This window comes from Bacidia gigantensis (genome assembly GCF_019456465.1).
Source record: "Bacidia gigantensis strain McMullin 20006 chromosome Unknown contig_132, whole genome shotgun sequence".
In the NCBI taxonomy this organism is placed as follows: Eukaryota; Fungi; Ascomycota; class Lecanoromycetes; order Lecanorales; family Ramalinaceae; genus Bacidia; species Bacidia gigantensis.
This window is the reverse complement of record NW_025408592.1, coordinates 224,357-234,909: the sequence shown is the minus strand read 5'-3', so window position 1 is coordinate 234,909 and position 10,553 is coordinate 224,357. Positions and strand designations below refer to the sequence as shown.

General features: G+C 48.8%; 4 protein-coding genes across 4 annotated transcripts; 2 read left to right on the top strand and 2 right to left on the bottom strand.

Moving 5' to 3' along the window:
- Positions 1 to 1,911: 1,911 nt before the first annotated feature.
- KY384_001338 (uncharacterized protein) lies at positions 1,912 to 2,779 on the top strand (the record flags this gene model as incomplete). Its single annotated transcript, XM_044809869.1, has 2 exons — positions 1,912 to 2,085; positions 2,198 to 2,779. The coding sequence occupies 2 exons, from the start codon at positions 1,912 to 1,914 to the stop codon at positions 2,777 to 2,779; spliced, it is 756 nt and encodes a 251-aa protein (XP_044672881.1).
- A 132-nt stretch (positions 2,780 to 2,911) lies between these two features.
- Positions 2,912 to 4,339, bottom strand: KY384_001337 (uncharacterized protein; the record flags this gene model as incomplete). The annotated part of the gene is made up of 2 exons (XM_044809868.1): positions 2,912 to 3,982; positions 4,037 to 4,339. 2 exons carry the CDS (start codon positions 4,337 to 4,339, stop codon positions 2,912 to 2,914), a joined length of 1,374 nt encoding a protein of 457 aa, XP_044672880.1.
- A 2,624-nt stretch (positions 4,340 to 6,963) lies between these two features.
- KY384_001336 (uncharacterized protein) lies at positions 6,964 to 8,265 on the bottom strand (the record flags this gene model as incomplete). Its single annotated transcript, XM_044809867.1, has 3 exons — positions 6,964 to 7,054; positions 7,401 to 7,747; positions 7,843 to 8,265. 3 exons carry the CDS (start codon positions 8,263 to 8,265, stop codon positions 6,964 to 6,966), a joined length of 861 nt encoding a protein of 286 aa, XP_044672879.1.
- A 1,444-nt stretch (positions 8,266 to 9,709) lies between these two features.
- On the top strand, positions 9,710 to 10,546 carry KY384_001335 (uncharacterized protein; the record flags this gene model as incomplete). Its single annotated transcript, XM_044809866.1, has 1 exon — positions 9,710 to 10,546. The coding sequence occupies one exon, from the start codon at positions 9,710 to 9,712 to the stop codon at positions 10,544 to 10,546; it is 837 nt and encodes a 278-aa protein (XP_044672878.1).
- Positions 10,547 to 10,553: the final 7 nt, after the last annotated feature.

Genomic DNA, 10,553 nt, shown 5'->3' with positions numbered 1-10,553 from the left:
TGTTGTCGTAATCACAGTATACAAAAGTTGCGGTGGAGAAGTCTGCTTGCATGCAACTGAAGCCTTCGTCACACTCCAAAGGAACAACTGTATGTGTCAATCAGGTATTCGTGCCTGTTGATTTGACTCACTGCTGTGAATGTCGGGATCCGTATAGGACCCGCACGTTGATGTATCATCATTTATTTGTAATGAAGGCGAAGACATATCAGGGGAGGAAGTGTCAGTAGGAGAAGGCGTGTCGGTAGGCTGTACCGTCTCTTCCCTTTTATACTTCATGGTCTGATTTGTCGACGCTGGCGACGTCAGTTCAGTCATGGTCCGTTAGAACAATTCAGTTGATAGTGAGATAATGCCCATGGCGTGTGATAATATGAGAAAGTCCAGCAAAAGTCAAAAGACAAGTTTTGAAAGCAGGCTGATTTTGCGAATTTGAAAGAGGGTATCTAAAGAAACATTTAAAAAGAACTCAAGTTCACAACATCTTGGAGAAAATATGCAGAGCAGGCACGAGAATGGAGATAAGAAGACGGTCGCCTCTATTACAGGTTGAACTCAGGAAAAGATGCTTCAAATGAGTGGTGGCAAGCATCCGAAATTGTGGTTCCACCTGCATCGGTAGAGCAGAAAGCGATATGTCAATCTGCCAACGTTTCTGTACACATAACGATCATATCCACCATTTATTCGATCATGATTTCTTTCAGATGAACTTCGTATTTAAAAAGTGTGTGTGAACTGAACTCCACTCCTGGACACTCGTAACCACTTTAAGGAGATGTCTCGGATCATGTCGTTAGTATGTTGGCCCTATCACCCATTTCGGCCAACGTGGCTGAACATCACCACATCTCATGAAATGAACTGAACTTGGTCGTGCCAGGTAGGAACGCGAGAAAAGCTAGAAATAGAACGGTGTATCAAGAGCTGCTTTATTTATACCTTGAAGACGTTCTGATCCGCTAGTCTCAGTCTATCCTTCAGACTACAGCACCACTTCAAGCCCGGCTTCGTAGTCAACCGAGGCTTTCACCGAATGGCTAGGATTGTTGAAAAGCGAGAGTCCGTAGATTCAAGGCTTCTTCTGCCTGGCCAACATGGTTTTGGCTGTGAACCAGATAATTGTCAAAGCGCCTATTTGGTAGCACCTACAGCCGCAGCAACGAGCATATCCGCTGCCGAGACGGTATTACCTTGTGATGAAACGACAACGTGACGGTCAGTAGTCGGAAGTGCTGCAAATTCTATCCTACCGTTCCAGCGGACCAACAGACCCAACTACCCCTACCAGCCCCCTTGAACGGCCAACGACCTCTATCGAAGTGAAGACCCCAATGACAGACTAATGCATTCTCGGTCAATACCCCTTCAACACCTATGCACTGCAATTTTCCAATCTTCTGCATTTCAAGGTATTAGACGTGTGGTGAACTCGCCGCGAGGCAAATTTCCTATCCGAGACAAGCGGTCTGATTCGTCAATTCGAGATGATGAGAAGGGAACTTGCAGCTCCACCCCTGCAGTGACGAGAATTCACTTTGCCACCGGTGAGGGGGGAGGGGGAGGGGACGTCATTGCCTTTCCTGGATAAAGTGGAGGGTGGAGGTTTTTCTTCTTTGCCTCATTTCAGAGTGTTTAGATTTTGAATCCAGCGAGAGAGCAATCAGGATTGTCAGTAATTGCGGGCTATTGATGAACTTGGATCGGCATCAAGACTGCGATGGATTATCTAAATCAGGCTTCGGCTCTTGTGGCTGCGATACATGTCTTTGGTAGGTCGCAGTCAAGCTAGTTTGCTGAGTATCTACTGATCGATGTCAGTACTCGCGCAATTCTGCCTTCTGGGCGAAGCACAAGGCGTAGACGCAACCTCACTCGCAGAATTTTGTGCTGTGTATGCAAATCCAAGCGATGATTATAGTATGTCCCTTTGTCAAGAAGAAATACCATGTGGTTCTTGAGTTGACGCTAGCTACGTCAGATGCGAATATCACCTGCGACGGTGGCAACGGTAGCGGTCAGTGCCTCAAAGCCGTCCTGCCAGGCCGCCAGCAATACGTCTATTGCAACAACGAGCCCGCCCCGGTCACAACACGATATCCGTACGACACTGAAGCTCAGACGTGCTCCCAAGGTGGAAACGAATGCTGGTAGGCATTCCGTCTGTGATAATTGCGCCGACTATGATCACACCCAGCTGATGAGAACATGTAGCTCGAGCCCTTCACCAGTACCATTGAAGCTGACCAGAGACGATACGACCATGTGGACGTGTTGGACTCATAGTTACACGACTACTGAAGAAGCGTCGTATTTCAGCCCCAAATTAACGACTACGTTTGATGTGGCGGACATGCAAAGCTTCTCATCAAGAGCAGCTACGGCCTTCCCTAGCTCAACCACAACAGCACCGACTCCTACTACGACTTCGGCTGGCAGCACGCCCACTGTGGCGCCTGAAATTGGACCCTCGCCTTCCTCAGCTCCCAATACAGGATTGATTGTGGGAGCAGTTGTGGGTTCTGTGGTAGGCACGCTAGCTGTTGTCGTGATAAGTGTATTTGCTACGCGCAGATGTAAGAGGCGCAGAACCAGGATAAGAGAGAAAGATACTCTCCAGCTCCCTCTGGCTGCCAACCAACAGACACCTCCACCCAAGTATCAATTCGATACACCTGAGCAAGTGGGCCAAGAATGGGAGAACACAACGGGATTCAGGCCGACGAGTGAGTTGGCGGCCGAGGGCGAGCCGAAAAAGACGAGTGAGTTGCCTGGTTGAGCAAGACGAAGGCGTCCAGGAGGATGCCATGTGCTGGAGCAGTATAAATTTGTCCAGAGTTGAACCAGTCTCTCACAAGTCGAGGATGCCTGCGAAGGTACTGTATTAGGAACTTTTGGTATCAGGAGGGCTTCAGCCACTCCCAAGATCAACCCCAGAATCGGATTCATGCTGCTTCCACTCTCCTTTTGAAAACCCACGCGCATCATCAGACTCTTCGGTAGCCAGCGTCTCATCTGCATGTATCTGAATAACATTGCGCGGCGAGCTCTCTTCTTCATCTTCTCTCACCTCCAGGACGTCACCGTTCCAAGGCTCACACTCTTTGACCAATTCTCCACACCTCAGACATATCCACCCTTCCCCCTCTTCCGCCTCTAGCTTCGTGGCAATACAAATGTAGCAATAGATGCATCCACAGGGCACGGTCTCGTACGGATTCGTGATATCCGCCCGAGCGCCCCCCACAATACCGCCTTGTCCAACAGCCGCGGCAACAGCTGCGCCCTCGTCTCCTGCGCTGACCATCGGGTTCTGGTCATGATAGCAGATCGCGCACGTCCTCTCCGGAAGAAAAGCCAATTCTCCTTTCTGCTCCATTTCGTCGTCTTTCTCGCCCTTACTGCTCTGTTGCACGAACCGTTTCGTCTTCCGCCATGATCGCGAGATCCATCTTCGCCATCTTGAGATCCCAACAAGCGGCAACAAGAAGAGCAGGAACTCGGTAAAAGCGTGCCAAACGAGTTGGCGGTTGAGATACTCAAAAGAGACATCCCTCCTTAGCTGATACGGAGTGGGCGGTGCTAGACGCATGCGCAGGATGCGATCGAGAAGGGTGCGGTAGCGGCCATTGAGGAGGAAGAACAAAAAGGAGACGAAAGCTGCTACTGAGTACGTGGTTGAAAAGAGTGCGGATAATCTTGAGAGCAGACGTGTAGGTTGGGATGGTCGGTCTTCGCGGTCCAGGAGCCAATCTTCCCATTTCTCCCAGCCGTAGCGACCACCGACCGTGAAGAAGCCGTAGAGAAGCTTTTGAGCTGTTGTTGGAGGTAATGGCAGAAGACCTGAGTTTCGCGCATCCGTGTAGCGGAGACTTTGTAGAGAGGCTCCGTAGGAGGCATTATGGTCCCAGATGGAGAGCTTGAAGAGAATGAGGCGGAGAGCGAGCTGGATCTCGGAGGAGTAGTCGTCTCGAATGTGCGTCTATAGGACCTCAGTCAATATGTTTCGTAGTAAGGGCCCAGGGTGGTCTCATACACCAAAGTATTTCAACCCTTCGCCAACTTGTCCCCTGAGCAACTCAAGGAGCTCTTCATCCAGAAGTTCTGCGTCGACTTGACCGACACGAAAGTAAGGTCTTGTCCCTTCTCGTCCCTTGATCTGGTCCCATGTTTGTAAAGCTTGCTTTCCGATTGAGTCTAAGGGGAAGGGGAGTCGACTAAATGCGCTTGAGGCATGGGAGGCTTGTCGAGAGCTTGCATCGGCTCGGGATTGGGCGAGTCTGCGCTCTTGACGCGCTGCTACACGTTGCTGAGCGGCAGCGAAGTCGATTGTGGTCATTACTCTCACATTTTGGAGTTTCCAGACTGACAAAGGCTTTTGGATTGATCGTTTCGAAGCCGAGGCTCAACTATTTAATACGACGCTAACAATAAATTTCAGAGTCCTATATAGCACTTTGACATTCACGGTCTCTATTTTGCCACTTTCTCGACCCGCTGCTGTATTTATAGTTCTTTTGCGATAGCACAGATACTTCAGTGATCACTTTCGCGGATTACGAGAGAGTAGTGAGATCAAATCCATTCAATGTGTTATGTGTTGTCGGTACACGCAAAGTTTGGATCGAGGGCCCCCTGAGCCTTGAGCATTCCCTCCAGGAAGCTTTTGATTGTGGCTTCCCAAATTTCCTTTGAGATCGTCTTGGAGGTCGTGCATTGTATACGCCCCTACCCCTATCTTCTCAATACATCCTCGCACCTGCCTTCTACGATTGATCAAACCTAATGAGCGATTCCACTTTCCAAGCATTTGGTTTTGGTGGTGGGAAGCCTCGATGTGTGTCTTAGTATCTGAAATTCCAAAGAAGATGACGAATCATCTAGGAGGTTGTCCTTTCCGTCGCTCCGGGATAACGCATCTCCTCTCATGGTTTTTGAATGTTCTGCGCGAGCCTGGAATGGCTTATGTCACCTCAGTGTTCTCCATTCACACTCAAGGCCGAGCCTGTGCCTCATTCTTGTCGAAGTCTGATCATTTAACTTGATGAACTTAGGCCCAAGGTGCAAATTGTGTATCAGTCGTAGCCATAGTCTCATACTACAACTATAGCAGGCCATGCGCGCAAGTCTTCGACGTCCTCGAATGTCCTGGACTCCGAAACTCTACGAAATCTGAGACGAGTCGTCACTAATTTCATTTTGTGTGTGAGGCTCAAACAAGTGTCTGAAATTATCTTCAATTATTTAAGACTGAGGCATGGCCGGCGCCTCATCCTGTGGCGGCGCCTCATCATTTCTTTTTAAAGATTTGATGCTCCTCATCGCGCTCATTTCGTAAACAGGTGGAACATACGACTTATAGTGCTTGTCTGTTTGAGGAGAGACAGCCGTTCTATCTGAGTATGGTGACAGTTGTGACCCCGATTCCATTTCTGATATGGATCTGCGTTGTGATGGAGCCAGCGTCGGCGATTTGAGGTGCGAATTGTCCGCGGTAGGGCGTCCGAGAACTGGCGTACCGCTCAATTCTCCTTTTTGGTAGGATATCATTGGAGTATTTGGCGCTTCGAGAAGGGCGGGGATAGAAGCTGAGTCAGGGAACGTGCGTGATTGAGAGAAGGTTTGGTCCAAGTGCTGCTGGCCCAGGTGCTTTCTTGCTTTCCGCTGACGGTGATAAATCACGCTACCGTAGATCAGTGTACCTATGTAGAGCGCACTGGGAGATAGATATTAGTCATAGAGTCCTAGTCGACGCCTCGCCGATCATATTGCAAGGGGAGACACACAATAGCAAACCTATCAAAGTCAAGGACCAAATAATCATAGTGTTCGCTCCCGAAGTACTTGAAGGATCGATCCCAGCCAAAGAGACATAAACACCATCGAGTATCAAAAGGATGGCACAAAGCGCAGTCTTGGTAACTTGCATGTACAGATAAGCGACCGGCTTCAGTCGAGTATGGTAGAACATATTGATCTCAGTCGATATTAAGAAGGTGTTGATGAACGAAAAGACAGTTATGACGACCGAACCACTGAGGATGGTTAGCTAGCGGATCGAAGTCATTCGCTTGATAACTTACATGACTTCGATGCCGACTGAATGAATGGCATTGTAAATCTGTAAGCCAAGCATCGCGCCCTGCAATGGGAGCTGAAGTATCCAAAATGGTATGAGGACTGTCGCCAGCCAAGGTGCATGCTTGTTCCTTGATCTTGCAGCAGAGAGCGCGTCCTGGTATACCAGGTGCGAGTCCTCCATACTTGCTGATACTCCCGAGAATGAAACTAATTGTGGCCTCGTAGCTATGAATTCGTCCGAGTTCCTTGATTGAGGTATAGGATCTTTGGAGGATCAAGAATTCTTTCGAAAACCGAAGCCAAGAATTATATGGGATATGATAGCACAAGTTGTTGTCTCAAATTGTCGGCAATTGGCGTTTCAAGTTTGCAACAGAATGCGTCTAAAATGGGAATGGTTCTTTGGGGAGCATTAGAGTATGAAGCCTTTTCTTCCAATGTCTAGTATGGGAGGATACAAAATACTGCAAGTGTGTGAAGGATAGTAAGTAGGGACTCGCACAGATTTAGCCAAGAGATGTTGTCGATGCCGTGTGAAGAGATTGTCCTGCGTCTGAAACATCCCGTCCCGTTCATCTGAGGATGTGGAAGCAGTGAGCGTGGCAGTGCTGTCGCAAACCTTGAGGATGCTGATTGCACGTAGACTTAACTCTTCTTATTGGGCCGTGAGAATGGCTAAGCTTGCGGTCCTTACAATCACAGCCTCACCCACGCATCGGAACGACGAACGGGGCAAAAGCTTGATGATTCAAGCTTTGACTGTCCTATACGTTTCAGGAGAAGCTTTTTCGCTTTATTGGCTTCTATGACGATAACATTGCTTGATTCGGACGTCATACGGCCGGTCGGGAGACAGAGGTAGGCTGAAGCGTCAGTGAATGTTCAGTAATCATGTGTTGGGAAGAAGTTTCTTGCAATAAGATGGTCGAAATCGGCCATTCCCTGCTCATACAAGTGTTCTGTAGTGGCCGTCCTGTAATCTTCACATATCTGTCCTTCGATGGCCATCCTCGGCCACTAGACCTCTCTTGACATCCTTTGAGCTGCGAAAGGCAGAATGTCAGCGCGTTATATCGGAACAATGGTGGAATGAGAAACAAGGCAATCTGTTAAAGTCAGCTTGTCAGAGCTGATTGCGAAGGCTCAGGTTCAACATGGACAGATTCCCTGGATCTTAGATGTTTGCTCAATCAGTTCCCGCTGCTGGCTATATTGACTTCCTACGATATTTCTTTTCGAAAATCCGACTAGCTTGCTCCATAGTGATGTACAGTGTTTCTATTACCCCAGAACTCCATCCTTGTTAAGATCGAACTTACTGCCCAAAACCGTCCCCAAAAACCTCCACTTTCTCTGCCAGCTCGCCAGATTTACTGACGAACGGGAAATGGCCTGTGTCAATATCACTGACCTTCCATTCCACCGCAGTCATCTGCATTAAGGAATCCTGGAACTGGAGAGGCATGGCCTGATCATTGATACACCGTATATAGGCTAGCCTGCCTGCGAAGTCAGGCTCGGACCAAGCAGTCTGAGGGTTCGCCGAATCAAAAGCGCGCATCGACTGCATGCCGAGAGTTTTGGCCCATTTTTCTCCTTCTACATCATCAAGATCGTTGAAGAAAACGTCTTTGGCGCCTTTAATCGCTACTTGGTGTTCGGCCGGCTGGATAAATTCGTTAGCTTTAATGTACAGAAAGAAAGGCTCACCAAAAAGACAATCAAACCAGCCGATTATATGATCGATAGGGGCACACTCACCTCATTGATGACCGCATAGTCCGCCAAATTTCCGCCAAAGGCTTGAAGCATGCTCACCCCCGCTGGGATGAGCAAACCAGACACATAGACCAGGCCAACAATTCCAGTCGACTTCCCTTCCTTTGACCGAGCGACTTTGCTTAGGCCATGCGCGGCTGCACCTCCGACAATACCACCAAAGGAGTGGCAGATCATTAGAACATCTTTCTGCTCCTCATCAAGAAGGGTGACGACCTGTTTTCGGACAACTCCTACGTCTTTTGGACAACTTTCGGATTCGGGCGAGGAAGAATTGCAAGATGGTAGAGTGAGGATTTTAGTGGCGTAGCCCCCGCTGCGGAGTTTGGCTGCAAAGTCTTCATAGAAGGCTGGTGGACTCCAAGCACCAGGGACAATGATGACCGCTGGATGTGTAGATGCCATTCTGGAAATTGTTTATCTTAGGAAAGCGACGGGAGGAAAATTAGAAGAGTAGAAGAGGGGTCGAGGAGCACTGGCTAGGCTGCGATTTAAGTGGAACAGTAGGAGGATCTTTCGTTGATTGGGTTTGCTCTAAGGGGTAGCTCGAAGGTTTTGATTGCCTGTGCAAATTGGAATACTCTGGAGCAGCGACTTTATACACATCCTTTGTGGGGCGAATAGATGCATACTTCGGAGTGCTTTCCTACACTTACCAACCATTATGATCTCACAGCGATATTCAGACACCGAAAATGCGTAAACCATGATAAGCACCAATGGAAGCGCTTAGCTGACTAAAGGCCACTCATGGTGTATCGAACAATACCACGGTAGCCTTCACAAGTGCGACTCATTAGGCTGAAGATAGATATCTAGATGTTCAGCCTTATGCTCCAGTATGACTGGGGAATCTTAGTCTGAGGATTGGTGCTGACAGGAACTGCTTTTTCTTAGCCAGGTCTAGATCTCTCATCCTTATTTCCACGTGTATAGGCGAGGTCCGGGCCCTGTGAATTAAGTCTCCCGAGCCCTCTTGCTTAAGGCCTAGTTACTAAGCGTTTCTCTGCTTAGAAACTCGTTGCGCACTTGGATCGGTAACCGTGCCACGTGGAGCAGGCGGCCTTGCAGTAGCGGCAGTGTACAACATTGGGAGGAACTTGAGGGACGACGTCATCAGCACTTCTGAATTGTGCTCCAGTGCTGATTCAATGGCCTGCTTGTTATGAAAGAAAGCGCGCGTATCATGTCTTTCGAGGCGAAAATCCGCACTCGGACTGTTGCGCCTCTAGCGCCGGAAATTACGGACTTAACATCGGCATTCTCACTTGAGTTGCCTCCCTCGAGGATTATATTACCTTTTTTACTCCCAAGTATGTCCTCAATGTTGAGAGAGGCCGTCAAAGATCTTCTGGACGGCTTTGAGCTATTAATGCAACGTTGTGAAGATAATCAAATCCTAGACAGATCACGACACCCTGCGGTAAGCCTGTTCTTCTCCCACCACGCCGCATATCCTTCTGCCCTTCTTTCGATGATGAGATTCTATAGCTCTAGATCTGACGCTGCCTATGTAGCAATGATTGTCCTTATATTCACTCCTGACTGAACAGTTGCCACATCCTGCAATCTACATTTTTCAAGTGTATCAGTCCGCTGACCTCAAAATCTCACTACAGCCTTACAGCCGCGTCGAAGATGATAGTATCAGCTCCTGGACGAAGGATGAACTCGTGAAGGCTACAGGTCAAACTGACGCTGGCGTAATCTTCAAGGCGATCAAGGCAAGAAAAAGCCTACTGGCTACAGGAGATATTTTGGGGGGATTTCAAGCCCTGCGATCAGTCCCAATGATGATTTGAATTGTGACAATTCTCCTCATTTGACAAGAGCAACCCAGCCTCAGCAAATGTCTAAATGCCCTTTCTCACCGGGCTCTGCCGAGCCTGGCGCCCTACCACCGGGTCACCCCACGGCGCAAGTCAATCCATCGACTTCATCACAAAACACGGCTCAAAAAGCCACAGATGCACACTCGCAAGACCCCGTCCCTAAATCGAGGAGTTTGTCGATGAATGATTCGATCGCAAAATGCCCGATTCGATTGCTAGATGAAAGGTCGCCTGAAGAGATAGCGAATTTCTTTGAAACACACAAGCACGAAGTTCCTCGTAGCCATGAGATATGTGTTAGGAGATACCAAAGTAATGAGCAGAGTATTCGCTCATTGGATGCAAAATATGGCGACCTTGTGAACATGGTCAAAGGGTTGGGCTTGAAACATCAGTCGATGCTGCCACCGAAAGATGATGATCAAAGCTCAGCAACCCCGAAGTCGAACCCTGCTGTCGAAGAATGGGCTACCATAATTTCAGCAGGGCCGAAAACCGAGCATAATCTAGAGGAGGTGCAAGAGGAAGGGTCACAAGATGCAAGAGTTGGGCACTTCGATCGACCGCTCAGAGATATCAGGGTTGGTGAATCACCGAGCCGCCCATGGGGCATCCATGTTCCAGATCAGCATCACCCAGTCACCGACGACGCCCCACGCCGTCATAGCCAGACCAACAGCAAGCAACCAACTCCGGCTGAGATGCCACAAATCGATCCTCAATTACGCTCACATAGTAAAGCCAGTACACCACAAATGCTGTTCACTGGCCCAGTCTTCATTGGTTATCCTCCAGAGCAGATAGCGACTATTTTAGCCCAATTCCCAAATGCCAATCATGGAGGACCGACTTGAAATCTAG